Source organism: Pleurodeles waltl, chromosome 7 (assembly GCF_031143425.1).
Source record: "Pleurodeles waltl isolate 20211129_DDA chromosome 7, aPleWal1.hap1.20221129, whole genome shotgun sequence".
NCBI classification, from domain to species: domain Eukaryota; kingdom Metazoa; phylum Chordata; class Amphibia; order Caudata; family Salamandridae; genus Pleurodeles; species Pleurodeles waltl.
The window spans coordinates 456,115,370-456,133,143 of NC_090446.1; the positions used below are offsets into that span (position 1 = coordinate 456,115,370).

Sequence of the window (17,774 nt, forward strand, 5' to 3'; positions counted from 1 at the left end):
TACAAAGAATGTTTTAATTTGATTTCCTTACTCGACATTGGCCTTTTTTGCTATCAGGGTATAGACTCAGAAGGGCAGGGACGAGCACATATAGGTAGAAATACAAGTTACAATTGGAATTCATGCTGCAGTACTGAAATTGTGGAAAGATCTACATGCATGATATAAAGAAACTGAATGTTTATTGAAATAGCTGAATGATGAATATGTGGTTAGTGGTATAATGTTCTGATCTCATAGTTTGCAATCTTGCTCCACATTGGCATCATATACTCACCATGACGCTGCAGTCCTCTGAACCACTGGCGATGACGTTGTCATTGTGGGGGCACCACTCAATGTCAAGTACTGGGCCTGTGTGGCCGCACACCAGAGGCTGCGATTTATCCAGGCGTCCTGTCTGCGGTGCGAGAAAACACAATTGAGCACATTATCATTAATAATGTAACTCGTTTATAGGTAGCGCTTCTTTCTAAAGTGGCACCATGGCAGCAGACAACAGAAGGGGAATAAGTAAGATCTGCATCTTTATCCAGAATTACACTTGCCAAAAGTGAGAACATCATTTAATGAAAATCAGTTGAAGGGCAATTATTTTGTATACATTTTAAATATAGAGAATATGACGGAAAGTTACTCGAAGTTTGAACACAATTAGTGGTATCTGAGGGCACCTTCAAAACATGAATGGAGCCTTAAGGCAAATGTAACAAAAGAATAAAGGAGGCAGAGCAGAGATTATGAGACGGTTCCTGACGATGTTACAGACCCAAAAGGTCCTGTTGCACACTTTCAACGAGTGTATGAGTATATACTATGTACTATGCACACACCTGTTATAAACAAAATCGTACAAGTATACAGTTCACTAACATTTCATAATACAACAAATCGATGGTGCACAAAATCGATAATACAGTGTATAGAAATGTGTAAAAGCATCCATAAAAATATATCACCATAAGTAAAAATCTTTTGACGAATTATAAAAACGCTATAAAAAAGTGAAGATCACCGGGGAAAATGGCAACCTAATAATCTTTTTATAGCTCACACATACAAACACAGATCTAAAGAATTGAGCTAAGTACACCAGCCCAAAACACATTTTAGATGCAGACTAAAGTTGCAGATATAAAAATGCAGGTCTATCCTGTCTCAAGTCTGTGGACAACAGGGAGGGCCTTATGAATTTGAACAAAAGGAAATAAACCTGGTACAGATAAGAACGATGTGCATAGTATCACAAGCTGAAACATTATCACAAGCACAGGGTGGTAAACTGGACGTTTTGTACCAAGTACCGATTAAACAGAGTAACTGGTGAAATATGCACAACCTGAAATAACTCAAGAAGAGTCGATGATGGTTAGACAAGTCTAGAAGGAGATATGGGTCAACTCCAGTGACTGAATTAATATAATATACTGACACATTGACTGCTTGGTTAGAGCGGAAGCCTCTCGCTCTGCTGACATCGTGATAGAGAAGGCCTTCTGCACCCAAGCAAGATTTCATTTTGCAATGCCCTCAGGATCAGAAAATAACCCTGGTCTCCCTGAAGCTTTACAATTGCTCTTTATGTAGTGAAGCCAATGTATGTGAATAATGTTATCCAGGGTTAGGCAATCCCAAAAAAATAACCTGTTGAGTTTTAACTCCTCCCTATTCCAAACTGAACACCAGATTAAGAGAGGGCGAAGGTGAATACAATGTGTCATATAACTCATACCCAGTTCTTCGTGTATGATCTCTGAGGGGATACTCTGTCCCGCACACAAAAGGCCCATCTCGAAAAAAAATTCTGCCACCTGACCCCAGATGCAAATGTTGCATCCAAAGGTGGCCTGGGAGATACACTTGCTTTATATACATCTATCAATACTTGAATTAGCTTACGTTCTAAGCGGCTAACAAAAATATGTGAACTAGGTATAGCTCTCTTTAGATACCCTACATTTGTATTAATCAAAGGTTGCCAGCTAAGGCCAGAGTCTAGTAAAATCCCCAAACATGGAAAATTGTCCTCCCTACTTAGGTTCTGTGCTTGTGCTGAAAAACTGGATGTGTTAGTATTGTTGGGGCCAACCACCACACAATGAAAGTTTTTTTTAATTAGTGGATAGGTTCAAACTATCCATGAAAGCATTAAAAAGATCTATAAGGCGCTGGAGACTCCTAGCTGTGTGAGCGATCAGAACAGCATAATCAGTGTATAAAAGGGAAGAGATCGTTTTTTTGTCCGCTCTTGGGACATCAAGACCATATTCAGATAACACCCCCTCTGGTCTGTTTAAATACATATTAAAAAGGAAAGACACTGTGACACAACCCTGTCAAACTCTTATTTTTAAGTTAAAGTGCTGAGTGCTTTCCTCATCAATCCTGAACATTACTGTCCCTGTGAGACCATTGTGAAGGCCTCTCAGGAAAGTGTTGACAGCACATTCATCCTCCATGGACCACAGCTCTTCCCGGAGCTTATGTCTGTACACTTTATCAATGGCTGAGCTGAGGTACATGAAGGCTAGGTGTACTGAGTCCCTACATACCTTTTTATACTTAGTTATTGTTAAGTATAAATTTAGAGTCTGCTCCACCTTTCCCCGACCAGGTCTAAACCCATAATGTAAGTTTGACAGGATGGAATGCTCATCTCCCAACAGGTCAGTTTATCCAGGGTGACCCCGCCTATGATTTTGATCTCTACATCAACTAACAAAGTTGGTCTGTAACAAGCCAGGTCAGATCTACCTCCCTTTTTAAACACTGGTGCTATTATAGAGTGGCTCCAGGCTTCTGGTAAGGAGCCATGATTGGCCGCATTCACAGTGAGGGTGATAATATGCCCACAAATCCACTAAGGACTTCAGCAAGTCCCCGGGTAGCCCATTGGCTCCCACAGCCTTACCTGAGGGTGAGGATCAAATTTAATTTCTCACATTGTCCCAGTGTATTGTCAACCTGTCACCCTCTTGAACAGCTGGAGTAACGGGCTCAGTGCACTCATAATTATATTTGGCGGAAACATTATTCACTCAGACCTGGTCTCGCACTTTAGTGACCTAAGGTGCTGGCTGTTCTGCATAAAAAAAATGCTGATTTACAACCCTCCAGAACATAGTGCTATCCCCCAGTTTGCTAGCTGTGAAGAGGTTCTCCCACAGTTTGTTCCTTAAATGGCACTTCCTATCCCTGAGTTCCACTCTATAAGAAGCCTTGAACCTTTCTACCTCTGTTGTATCTTGGGGTCTTTTTTTTTTAGCGCTGATAAGAGCTCCTTCCGAGCCCTGGTGCAGTTCTTGTCAAACCATGTAGAGGGCAGAGAAGGACCCCCCTCCACTGGTTTAGTGAGGGCTGATTTGATATGTCCACATATCATGACAAACACCTTTACAACACTGTCCCCCAGATCCTCTTCATCCAAACAAATCTGGAAATCAGATTGACAGGCAGATGCCAACTCAGCAATAAAGGCCTCCAGAATTACCTTATCCTATTTTAGTCTTTGCTGATAGTTGAAACTTTGAGAAAGAAACATGCAGCTCGCTGCTTCTTTTCCTATTGAACATTGCCAAAAAGGGGATTGCGATCTCTGTGGATATTCCATTCCACTGCAAAGCTGGTCAAAGTAGGGAATAAGCTAAATGAAAAAGAAATATAATCAATGGTGGTCCCTGCATTTACACCTTTAAAAGTTGATACTCCATCTCCCTGATCCAGTGTGCTTTTGCTAAGCAAGTTGTGGGCCAGACCAAGTTGTTCATCAAATTCCCCTGAATAGTATGTTTAATATGGACTTGATCGGCATTGACCCCTTCATATTCCAGAGAGTCATACAAATAAGCGTTCCTGCAACAGTGAAGAATAAAACCCCCGGCTTTCATTAGTGCTGTGTATTGTGAGTGGTGTGTAATGAAAAAGGCATTTAGAAACTTGCCAAGGTCCACCAAGACATCCGTGGTGATTGGTGCTGCCTATGGAATGTGAATTATTGCCATTCTACTGGAACTCACAGATATAAATGTTCTGGGAGGAATTCTGGGAGTCAGATGTAAATGGACAAGGAGTTGGAGATGATGGCTGAGATGATTGCCATGTACTGTTTTTCTTAATAAACATCCTAAGTTTGTATCCTGTGTCTACATCTCATCTGTACCTGCCTTATTACACTGGTGACAAGGAGAACATTGGACAAGGAGAAGCAGGACATCAGCTTGAGAGATCATCTCAACATTCGTTAGAGCGGGTGAGACTTTATTTCAGAAATTAGCCCATGTTGTGAAAGAGTGTTTAACTTATTTTAGGCAACTTTAAGCGTGTTTCAAGAGTGCTGGAATCTTATAATTGCTTTGGACCAATACAATGACATGTAGTAGTGACAGCACCATTATACACGCTAGCATGAGTGAAAGTTGGACAGTAGTATCTTTTAAAAGTGTGGGCAGGTGAACGCAGGCACGAGAGAGAGCTTACCATTTCTGTTGCAGTACTGTGTGTGTAGCACTGTTCGGGAGCCTCTACAGAGTGAGTAGCAACATATGCAGTTGCTGAAGTAACGCACGCAGTCGAGACACGTATGCAAACGTGCACACATGGGAAAACAAACCAGATCGTTTGTAGAACCAAACGTAAAATGACACATAGAGAACAGCCTATACTTCTCGAGATAACAGATGCAAATTCACGTTGTGATGGCCATCTTGGATAATTGGTCACAATGTACCATCCTGTTCGAGACCTGCGACATTTACTCAGCGACGGGCACACTTTCAACTTACCGGGTGCCTGCAGATGCATAGCGATCGGAAGACTTTGAAGATATTTACAGCCTATATGTATTTACAGCGACAGGCACGCTCTTAACGTTTATTATGACACAGCGACAGACAGGCAATTGTGAAGATCAAAGCATGTGTGTGTACAGCGACAGCCATGCTTTTCATTATAACAAGCAAGATAACTGACGTGCCCTGCAGGAATACATCATCGGTGAGGTGCACTCTTCTGAGGGAATTGGTGCCTGCTAATCTACTGTGACAAACATGCGGGGACTGCATGTCTAAAGGTATATTTTGCAAAGAATAATATTGAGTTTGTGTATTAGTTTTGTCCACAACACATGCACTTTAAGTATTATACATGAATATGGTATGATTCTATTAACCATTGGTCATACAGTTAATCAATCAGTACATTTGCAATTGAATAGTATTGAATTTGCAGCGACCATTTGTTACACAGTTTACCATCATCAGACATGATTCAAAATGTAACGGTTCCAACATTCTTTATATCACAACTTGGCGATCCAACCGTAAAATGGAACAAATGGAAAAAACGTTTTTGAGAGGTATTCAAAATTCTGTGGAGCATCACTAACATCGGAATGTAAAACAGTGTTATTGTTGCATTGTTTAGAGTCAGAAGGGCAGGAGATTTTCAATCATCTTCTGCCTGTTAGTGACAGTGAAGCAGAAGCATTTAGTGAATATGAAATATGTATTAAAAATTGGATAACCATTATCTACCAAAAGTTTGCACTATATTGGAGAGATATCACTTCAGTAGGAGATTACAGAGAGAGGGTGAGTCTGTAGAAAATTATGTCACAGACTTGAAAAGGATTGAGCATTCTATGAAGTGTGTTGAGATAATTAAAAAAGAATCAAAACCAGATGTTAGCGTGGTGAAGCAGAACCAAGGGTCTGCAAGTAGAAAAGCATCAAAAGAGCAAAACAAAAATAAGAGAAAATGTTTTAGATGTGGCTGTAAAAATCACTTGGCTTATCATAAAGAATGTACTGCATTAAAAGTTATATGTAAAGGATGTGGAAAGAAAAGTCACTTCCAGAGCGATTGGAGAATGAAAGAAGAGTAAAGCAAAAGTCAAATAAATTGTTGTAGAAGAAACTGATTCTGAATGTGAATGTGGCCAATTGTTTTGCAAATGGGGTGTCAAGATAGGAAATGTCCTATTGACAAAATCACAATTGATGAAGAAAAGACAAGTGTATTATTTTATTCTGCTGCTAGAACAATGCTGGTGTCTAATACCCTCGACAATCAAAGTCTTGTGTAAAAGGTCAAACTCATGAAGCCAGACATCAAGCCATTTGCATATGGATGTGAACCAATTAAGTTGATAGGCAATTTTATAGGTATGATTGAGTACAAAGAAAGGTTTGGGACCGGCAAAGTGTAAGTTTCAACTAAAGATGATAGCATACTGAGCTGGTTTCATCAAAAGGATCTTGGGGTCATGTTGGATCCAAAGAGTGATCCTCCAATTATTGCTAAAGAAACTGTTCAATCTGGGAAACAGATGGTAGAGGGCATAAGCAATGAGAAGTTTTTGGGCAATTTAATGACTTTAGGACAGGGTTGGGTTGTTTGAAGGGTTACACACATACAACCAGATTCAAAGAGAATATTCAACCTGTGTGTAGCAAAGTGCGTAATGTTCCATTTGCAGTAAGGAAGGACATGATAGTTGAGTTGGAAAAATTAAAAAAGGGATGGTGTGATTCAAGAAGCAGAAGGAACGGAGTGGTTATCTCCGTAGTCATTGCATGGAAAATCAGTGGCGATGTGAGGCTATTTGTAGATCTGAGAGAGCTGAACAAATGAGTAGTGGTAGGTAAGTATCCCATTCCCAATATCAAGAACACCCTAACTTCTTTGAGAGGAGCTGAAATGTTTTCGTTGATCAACCTAAAATCGGCTTATCACCAAATTGAGCTTGATGAGAAATCCAAAGATGTGACAGCTTTTTAGATACCTGTTGGCACATTCAGGTACAAATAAATGCCCTTTGGATTAGTTTCAGCAGCCTCAGTTTTTCAAAGGGAAATGGAAAAAGGTTTGAAAGGTATGGAAGGTATTAAGATTTATCAAGATGATGTACTCATTTATGGTTCTGATGAAGATGAACATGATGAAAGGGTAAAATCTGTATTAAGGAAGCTTCAGGAGGAAAACTTGACAATAAAAGGGGGAAAGTGCAAATTTAGACAAAAAACAGTACCTAGGGCACAAACTTGCTGACAAGGGCATAAGACCAAAAGCAAGTTTAGTGGATGCAATCCACAAGTTGACATCACCACAACCAAAGAGGAATTACGCTAGTGTCAAGGTACTAGGAAGAGTATTGATGCAAGGTCAAAGGGAGTGAGACCAAGACAATCATGTTTGCATCAAGGAGTCTGAAGGAGTCGGAGATGAGATACTCAGTTATTGAGAGGGAGGCCCTGCCAATCTTATGGGCAGTAAAGAAAATGAGGACTTGTTTGTGGGGAAGTGCGTTTAAAGTAAAAACAGATCATAAGCCCCTAAATACATTTTCAAAGGGAAAAGGATTGATGCTATGTCAGTAAGAATTACTAAGTGGATAGTAGCTCTGCAGAAGTATAGCTTTTCGGTAGAATATATTCCAGGAGGCCAAAAATGTGGTGGCTGATGCACTATCCCAATTGGTAGACACAAATGTAAATGAGAAAAGTGTAGGTGAAGAGGATGAAGAAGATGATGAGTGTGTATGTGCTATAGAGGGCACTGTGATTTCAGAGGAAGAGTGGAGACAATTTATAGATGTAGATTACATATTACAAAAGTTGTTCAAGGCAGGATGGCACAAGAAAGATGGTGAGGACAATGAAATTCAGAAATTTTAGAATGTAAAAGAGGAGCTTTCAGAGAATCAAGGGTTTCTATTTAGAGAAACCAGGTTGGTCCACCAGTGGGGTTGAGGACGTCTCTCATAAAGTTGGCACATGAGGGACATCAAGGAAAATTGAAGACTAAGAAATAGTTAAGAACAACTTATTGGTGGCTTGGAATAGATCTTGAAACAGAAAGGTTAATAAGAGAGTATGTACAGTGCATGACATGCCACAAAATCTTGCAACCTAGAGTGCAACCGATCGTTGTGCGAAATTACCAGGGGGTCCATGGGAGGAGGTGTCTTTATATATCCTTGGACCTATTCGCTCAAAGGCAACATCCACATATGTGATTGTACTGATGGATTCCTTTTCAAGATGACCTGAGGTGACTTTTACGCAGGGAGTAGAAACTAAACATATAGTGGCATTTCTGAAAGAACTAATAAGTAAGGAAGGAATTCCAGGCACTTTACTCACAGATAACATCAGGATGATCAAGGATAATGCACAAGAATGGAAGGATGAGGTGCGGAAAGGAGTTGAGATATATCGCTTAACGCCACACACGGTCACTGGAAACCCTCTGTTTGAGCTGTTTAGGAAAAGGAAACGTAATTGTGTCCTTACACTTGCATGGATCAATGAGGGGTGTGGGAAAAGTGTGGGAATGTAGAGATGAATGAGAGCGAGATGAAAGATAAAATTGAAAGGGATAATATAGCAAAGGAAAAGATGGATGAGGGGAAGTAGAGGTTTGATGCAAGAAGTAGAGTAAAAGTTACTAAAGTGCAAGTAGGGGATCGGGTGAGAATCAAGTTAACAGGTGGGCGCATAAAGTTTTCTGATCCCATTTGAGTAGCGAAGTTATTTAGGAATGCCATAAAGTCAACAGATTCCAGGGTGTGGAATCTCAACAGAGTGGTGGTGGTGAAGTATGTTAAAGAGAGAGTAAAGGTGAAAGCGCACAGGAAACATATGGATGAAGAAAATTACAGGGAGGTGAAAGACCATGATGGAACAGATGGTAAAAAGAGGACGAGAATCGGATGGAGATGTGAGAAAAGAGAGAAATGGAAGAGTTAAAAGAAAGGTGAAGGCACTGAAGTTCTTGGGAGGATTTTGTGAGGTATAAGTAATGTCATGTATGTTAAAAATAGAAGAGAAATTATGTAAATATATGTGTAGGACTGTTAGTAATATTTAAGTATTATGAATAATCTTAAATTAACACTATATTTATAACTGGAACAAAAATGTTTATGCACTTTAATATTGTTAATTGAGTTGTGTTTTATTATGTTTAATTATCACACAGAGAGAAGTGTGGTAATTGGTGCTTCCTGTGGCATGTGAAGTATTAGTATATGACTGGAACTCACAGCTGTAAAGGTTGTGGGAGGAATGCTAGGAGTCAGGTGTAATGGACCTGCTAGGGAGAGATTGGGGATTTGTCTAGTAGAGAGGATGGCTGAGAAGATTTCCATGTACTGTTTATCTTAGTAAACTTCTTAGGTTTGTATTGTGTGACTACATTTCATCTGTGCCTGAACTGTACCTGCCTTATTACAACATCATTAGTCTCTGTCATAGGATACTGAGATTATTTTCAAAGGACAAAAGGATGCTAAGAAAAAAAGAGGACTTGGTGGGTTTACATTCCAAGTTCAGTTTAATAAAAGTAACTAGGTCCCCTTTGGCTCTCCCGCTCGAGGATGGAATACCCTTAATATTGAAGTAGGCATAAACCTCTAATTATAGATTCTCCTTTATGTCCCATGTCTCCTGGAGACTAATGATGTCTTGGAAATTAAGTATCTTAATCCATTCTGCTTCTTCAAATTTCCCTTGCATGCCCACAATATTCCAGCTGCATACTTTCAGCTCCCTAACTCTTGTAGGAGCAATATAGCCAACTTTATTGCCCAGTCAGTCTTGATCGATGAGCCCACTCAATAATTCATAACAATTACTCAAGACTATGATGGGTCTCTGCCGTTGGAAAATAAGGTGATCAGTGCCCTGTCTTTAACTGGGTAAGGCCCCTACAGCCAATTCCCTGCCTCATGGGGTTATAGAAAAAATCCAGTGTAAGTGCATTGGGAATGGCTTGGTTGGTCATGAGGTTGTCCAGAGTGAAGCTCACACTTTGTGCATTGTGAAAATTAACCACAATGCAGTCCCCTTCATAGATTTTCAGAGCATTCACAATCCAACCCACTCTTCTAATCAGTGTGATTTCCTCAAATAACTGCTGGCTGGAGATAATTGCAATCCTCCCCACCAGCCAATGAACCACCGTTTTTTTGAGTTGCAAGTAAATTTCTGGCTCAGAGTGTTTTAGCGGTGGAACTCTGGCCAGAACCAAAACTTACGGGGTGCCTGCTGGGGGGAATTGAACAGTAACGTCACAAGAAATGAGGCCCAACAGAGATGTGGATGGAACTTGCAGGTCTCTCTCCTTTGTCCATCTTCTTCATTTGGGTCATAAATATTTGCTAAAAACATATCCTCTGACAACATCCCCAATGTATACCTCTCTTAAATGATAAATAGCCCACCCCTACTGGAAATGAGGAGTAGGTAGGATTGTAAATGCTATTACTAGGTACGTTCATCCCTTAAACAAGATCTAATTTTGGACATCGGAGGGTCTCAATGACCGAATGGCCGTACCGGGCATCTGGTGTTTCCCCGGGAGGCTGGAAGGGTGGGGGCTGCTTTTGTCACCGGGGGCCGGTTTTATAGCACTGGACCAGTTTGACTTGTATGTCCCTTGAACTGTTCCTTGTATGTCCAACCGTTTTTAGGCAACAATAAAAGTGCCAATATAACTCTGGTGATTAACGTACTTGCTAGAGAGAGATTGGGGTTTTGTCTAGTAGCAGTTTTGACTCATCTAAGGTAACTCAAAGGGTACTATGCCTCCTGCAAAGAACGTGTGCTCTGCAGATGACAGAACAGTATTTTATGTGCATAGCTCTTTGGGGTTCTACTTTTGTCACAGAGCTCCTTTTGTAACTGCGTAGTTTCATGAGTTACAATCATAATCTAGCATAGTGAGCTATGAACTACAATCAAAGCGCTTCATGCAAACTGCACGGTACAGTTTACAAAGTTACGTTTTTTCCCTGTCTTTGATGATCTTAATTTTGTTAAAAAGGGTTTGTTTGGGGAGATATAAACTGTTACTGGTAAAGTCAACCCTAACCAATATGTTCCCTTCTGAATCCTGAGCTTATGTTTCCCCAGACCAGGCACTCTTAAAAAATGCCTAACAGCATAGGTGGCATGTGAATCCTACACCTTGTAGTCCCCTTTGTCAATATTTTTTATACACTGATATACACACAAATGATTCATTGTTTCTGTATGTGTGTGTGAGGTAAAGTGCTCCAATAATCTACGCTGGTAAGAGAGGCGCTATAAAACAAATTAAATACACATGAGAAAGGGGCTAAGAAGAGATGAGCAGCAATGTTAGAGGATGACAGTGAGGGAATCATTGAAGAACCCCAATAAAAAAATGCTGCATCCTAGTGCACTGTAAGGTCGTCATTTACTGTATTTTAAAAACTAATGCAATTTAATATATAATGAAAAATGTGTTGTAGAATGAACCGTTTTTTACCATTTTCCACATTTTTCTTGGGATGGGGAGAACCTCCCAGGGTAAGGCTTACTCGCTCTGCACCCTGTGGGGGCTGGTCTGACAAAATTTGCCAGGGCTGCTTTGGCTTCCCAGTCCAGCACTGGAGGGTCCCCTCAATAACGACTACAGTAGAATGTGTGTTATGGCCCGGGAGGGGAATTACTGGAATGGGTCCTTTCTTCAAAATGTTTTCTGACTGCTCCTGTAAGGACCCCACCATATCCTAAACTTCCCACCATTTTCTCACGTTGAAAGCTTCAGAAGCAGTCAAAATTTTGGTTTCCATTTAAAAATAAATCCTGTGTCATACTGCTCTTTGATGTGACTGTCAGTTGCCCCCTTTTAGGGCCTCTTATGACTGTGTTGCCTGAATGTGAGTCATGAGAGGAAGTCCCCTTTTTACTTTTAGGCCTTGTCCCTCCTCCTCCCCCGCGACCTCTAATTTGTTTTGAAGTTGCACTCTGCCCTTAAGAACGAGAAGGGGTATTTATGAGCTGCACATCCTATGGCTCTGGATGGCACTGAATATGCAAACGTTCCTGTGAGTTACCATTCAAGGTGGTTACGAGCCCTTTGGTATGTTTCCGCTGCCACTGATAGTATAACTGACTCATGGCGTGTCTGCATAAGTTGCTGTTCTGCCCTGGAGATCTCGTCATTGAGTGCACACATCGCATTGTTTAAAAATGACAAAATTGTATTGCTCGTTCTGGGTCGCTTGTCGACCATGTTTGACAACTCCTCTTTCCTCTTTCCCATTGTACCAAGCTACAAAAACCACAAAATAGAGACAGACCTGACAACATTTGAGGCTATAAGTCCCCGGTATCGAGCCAAAACAAATTAAAAAACACCATAGTCAGTCGCAATATCAACAAACATTTCCTGCATTAGAGGTATCAGAAAAAGCTACCCAACCACACCAATATCTAAATGTTTATGGAGCTGATGAAAGCGTCCTGTGTGGTGGGGTTAACTATGGCGCTATAAAGCTAAGGGGCAAAGCTCATCCCCTCTCAAGTGCTACAGGGTTGGTGGCACCTCAAGGCACAAAGACTGCTGGGACAGGTAGTCCCCTCACCTCTGAAGGATCTGCATCCCTTTCAACAAGTGCTCTTGGCATTGACTAGAAGAGCGGACATGAGGAGCTCAGTGAGGATTACAGATGCTATGGGTACACTCATATTCGCAGTAGATAGAGTGATCAGAACTCATACCCAAGGATGTCAGCTGGCCTAGAGGGAGTTACACTGAAGTATTTAAAAAAGTGATGGAAGGAATGTTTGAATTAATCTTAGCCACTAAGAATTACTAGGGCCACATCCCAGTCCATCGTTATTTTGAAACCATGCCTCCTCTCTTTGGACCCAGCTATGTGCAAATCATTCTTGACCCTGCTCCAATGGGAAGAGTCCAGTCCAAACTGCCAGGCCTGGTCCTCCCTGAACCAGAACACAAGCAGCCCTTGGCCAGTTTTATTCTAATCAGGGCTCATCAGCCAGGTATAGTTTAATTCCAGTGGCACGGTGTGCATGGGACCCACATCTTGGCATACTTGTCCAACCTAGGACGTAATCCTGAAGTATACAAAAAAGTGATGGATGGAATGCTTGGATTAATCCAGCCACTGGTAATCATTCAAGCCACATCCCAGTCCATTGTTACTATGCAGCCATGCCCCCTCAGTTTGGACCCAGCTACAAGCAAATCAGTCTTGAACGTGCTGCAATCTGAAAAGGCTGGGCCTGGGCACAAGACCAGGTCCTCCCTCAGCCACTGGTAATCACCTGGGGCTGCATCCCACTTTAATCAAGCTATACCTGACTGATCAGCCCTACCTAGAACAACACCAGTCCTGTTGCTTGTGCTCCGGTTAAGGGAGGATCTGGCATGGCAATGGCCATTCACTGTCCACTCTTCTGCGTGAATGCACCACCCACATCTGGAAGTGGTCTGACCAGAGAGAAGAAAGGCAAGAGGATGTGATGAAACTCTCCTTGTGCACCATGATGTGCCACCTGTGGAAGTGCAGACCAGAGAACTAAGTCGTAACTGAGGATTACTGGCAATGGAGCAGAAAGTTCGATGAGAGTAGAGACCCCCAGTAAGGGCCTGGGGCAGTCAGCCTGTGATCCAGACGAGCCCCCTTATAACCCACTCTAAGATGACAAGAAGTGTTCAGGATGAAAATATAAAAAAAGATAGATCTTAAATAATTAACACTTTCGTGGCATCCCCATCTACATGTCGCCGAGCTCTTTTAGAAAAAGTACTGCTTCACAAAGACATAAGGGTACAACCAAAGAAACAAAGTAGAAAACAAAGATGGTCCAGGTTCTCTTTGATATTTGTGTGGCTTGTTTCCAATTCCGCTGTGATGGATCTATGGGAAATGCCAACAAAGACTCCATTCACAAGGCATGTGTCCGACAACAACACAGCTCTCTTCCATTTTCTTATGAAGACACTGGAGAATAAAGGATTAAGTCCATACATTTGTTTAAAATAACACAAAATTTGCCACGCCAATCTGACTAACTGAATTTTAATGACTTTAAAAATATGCCATTAAAAACAATACCTGTGTAACAAAGTACAGCATAGCAAATACGCAAAAAATAGCCTGGGTAGTATTTACCTGCGTTCTAACACTCCGAGTAAACAAAACTGCGATAGACGTTACATACACCAGATCTGGATGAGTGGGGATGGTCAGTTTAAGCTTGTTTAGTAAACGGAGATTATAAGAAGTGACTTTAGTTACATACTTCCATTAACTCCAGGAGTAGACTGCCTCACAGCTTCTGGATTAGATATTGAATGGAACGTCTTTCCTCGTGAGCTCTTTGGCAAATGTATATTCCTCACTTCAATCGCCTGTGAAGATCTCAACGTCAATTTCGCTTCCAACTGTTTAAAGTTTGGACGCTTCTGTTTTTTCGAGTCAGAAAAAAGATCTATGTGCCATGCACACGTATTTATGTTGTACTGTTTATCTATCGCCATTCGGTGCGATTTCCTCTGTACCTCGACAGTCAACTTTGTGAATTTGCAAAGTCGTTGCATTAATCTGACCTCACAATTCTGACCCCCTTGGAGGGCTGCTAGTAGGTAAGCATGTGGCAACAAACGGAGGCTTTCATCAATCATCAACTTAAGGAAGCACACCGCTACCTCATGAGCATGTATTTTGCTAGCGCAGGGTGTGAAAACAACCACTTGTTGCTGCCTTGACCTGAGCACTTAGGGTAACTTCCCGGTCTAACACTGCTCCAAGAGATGCTACTTTTACAACTGCGTTGGAAGAGCTTCAGTGCATGGCAGCCACTCATGATCATTGCAGCGGGAGACATACTTTCCTAAGAACAATGGCTCAGTTATGTTGCCATTGAGCGTTAAATATTTGTGGCTTACCCACTGATGTACACCCGCTGAACAGCTCTTAGGATGTGCAATGGGGGATTGAGCATGGGAGGCCGGTTGGAGGACTAACTTTGTGTCACCGGCATAAAATGTGATGTGGTATCCAAATTATGCAGTTTGGGCAGGCAGTGGGTGAGCACAGACTTTAAAGGGAACAGTTGGCTGGAATAAAGCACAGTACTTTGCGTTAAGGGGCGTTCCATGGGTGGTACATGAGTGTTCCCATGCAACCACTCATAGATTTTGATGAAACCCCTCTCGACTAACATTTGTAGTCTGGGATTTACATCCAAACCTTTCACCCCCTCGAGGAAGGCATACCTCTGCAGCAAACTTTACAATTAATGTTTCCAACTTTGCATGTGTGTTGCACTGTACTGCACATATACTAAGTGGGAAAAGTACAAAACCATAGATTTTGTACTAGAATGATTTCCTTCCATTTAAAATCCTATCCCTGAAAGGAAGGAAATACACAGTGATAAATGAATTGTGTAGTAAAAGTTGAAGATGTAGAAGTAGGTTTGATGCCTGATTCTAGAATGCTGTACACTTTAATGGGTGAGGAAGAGCTTGAAAGGTTCAAGACTGTGACCTACTCTAAATCTAAAGTTCAAATGTTTGAATATGGGAAAACATTGACAGAGTTGGTCAGATAGCTTTAAGTGAGAATGTGCTTTAAAAGCAACGCCACTGATGGAGCTTCTATTTATGTTGGAAAGGATGGAGTGTGCTATTGGGGTGGAGATAGCAGAACAATCTGAACCTAATTTTAGACCCTAGCTATCTAGATCAAATAACATGTGGTAGAGAGATCAGATAAATGTCAGAAGACTATTGGGGGTGGAAATTCTATAAAGTTGTTTTAGGACATTATGTAAGGCTTTGCCTCAAAGTAAGACGCAACAGAGTCACAAAGGAGAACTCTGGGACATACTGGATTCCACTCACCTGGACATCGCCTTTCTAACGGAAACTTGGACAAACCCTGCTTCTGCACCGGACATCGCCATGCCCAGCGACTACAAACTGCTCCACAAAAACCAGCCTTTACGCCCAGGTGGCAGCCTGGCCATCATACACAAATCCTCCCTCCGCTTGACAACCAACGCAGAAGAACACTCCCCACTTATGGAGCACCTCAATTTCCAGATACACGCCACACCCAAGTCAAATTTCCGTGGCATCCTCATCTATAGCAACCCAGCACCTATCCAGCCTTCAGAGACTCCATCGTCAACATCATTTCTCCTCATGCTCTTGCCTCCTCAAACTACTTCCTCCTCAGCGACTTCAACTACCACACTGACAACAGCGACAATACCAACACTGCTTCCCTGCTCGACAACCTTGCCACAATAGGACCAAATCAACTGGTTACTTCGCCAACACACATCGCAGGACACCTCCACACTTCACTGGACTGACCACCAATGCATCCATTTCACCATCACCTCACCGACCATCCACCTCCACACACTCCATGCCCCAAGCAGAAAGTGGAACTGGATCATGGAGGAACAGCTCTCCAACACCCTCAGCAAGTCTCTCCCGCCCCCCACCACAGACTCTAACATCTCAGCATCGAACTTCCACCAATGGATCTCCGAATGCGCCAACACCCTAACACCTTTCTCTAAGACCTCAGCTAAACATCACCTCAAGAAGGCCAGTTGGTTCACCCCCGCAGTCGAAGACTCCAGGCGCACCTGCAGATGGCTAGAGAAAAGATGGAGGAACAGCAAGTCCCTGGAAGACATCAAGGCTTTCAAAGCCACCACCAAATCCTACCACCACCTCACCAACGTCAACAGGAAAGCCGCCTTGTAGGACCGCATCAGCGCCACCGCTCACAACACCAAAGAGCTCTTCGACATGGTCAAATAGTTTGCCAACCCCCATTCAGAAACAGCAAGCATCCCTCCAACTCAAGACTTCTGCGACTGGCTAACCTAAATAGATACGCTCATTCCTGTCTAGCCCAACATAGAGAGACAGACTCTTGCCTTACCTGTCAGAACCTACAGAGATCAGCTGCAGAGTTCTACAGGGCTCCTCCCTGAACCCCACACTATTCAAAGTCTACATGGTCTCTCTCGCATTTGTCATCAGGGACCACGGACTGAACATTGTTTCCTGTGCCGACGATACCTAGCTGATCATCAAACTGACCGAAAACCCCACTACTGCCAAGAAGAATTTCCACAACGGGATGGAAGCCTTCGCCGCCTGGATGAAGGACAGCTGCCTCAAGCTCAACTCTCACAAGATCCTCATCCTGGGGCCATCCACATAAGCTTGGGACGACTCCTGGTGGCCATCGACCCTCTGCACCCCCCACCCAACAGACCACGCATGCAACCTCAGAGTCATCCCGGACTCATCACTCACCTTGACCTGCCAAGTCAATTCAGTCACATCCTCCTGCTTGCACACACTACAACTTCCCTGGAAGATCAACAAATGTATCCCAAAGGACTGGTTTAAAACTGTAACCCATGCCCTGGTTACCAGCAGACTCGACTATGGCAACACCCTCTGCACCAGTACCACCAAGAAGAACCTCAAGAAGTTACAGCACAACCAAACGCCTCCACCAGACTCATCCTGGACATTCCCGTGGCAAACATTTCTCCAATCACCTAAGAGACCTCCACTGGCTCCCTTCGAGAAGAGAATTAACTTCAAGCTCCTCGTCCCCACCTACAAGGCCCTCCATGACCTAGGACCTGCCTACCTCAAACAAAGCATCACCTTTTACTACCCCTCAGACCTCTCTGCTCAACAAGCCCTAGCTACCGTACCCTGCATACGGAAGACCTCGGCTGGTGGAAAATCCTACGCCTAGCTCATGGCAAAGAGCTGAAACACTCTGCCCCTGCATCTCAGACAGTCACCATTGTTACCCTGATTCAGGAAGGACCTTAAAACCTGGCTCTTCAACTGAAGCTCAGAGGACAAACCCCCTTGGTGCCTTGAGACCCTTACAGGAGAGTATTTGTGCTTTATAAACCCTGATTTGATCTGATTTTGAGTCA

The 17,774-nt window shown here is 42.5% G+C and overlaps 1 protein-coding gene across 2 annotated transcripts in view; it reads right to left on the bottom strand.

The window, feature by feature from the left end:
• The window catches only part of LOC138304183 (coronin-1A-like), a 154,750-nt gene that overhangs the window by 70,736 nt on the left and 66,240 nt on the right, over positions 1–17,774 (bottom strand). For both annotated transcript variants that reach the window (XM_069244026.1, XM_069244025.1), the window contains exon 3: positions 278–400. In XM_069244026.1, coding sequence (XP_069100127.1) covers positions 278–400 — 123 coding nt within the window. The remainder of the gene's footprint in view (positions 1–277; positions 401–17,774) is intronic.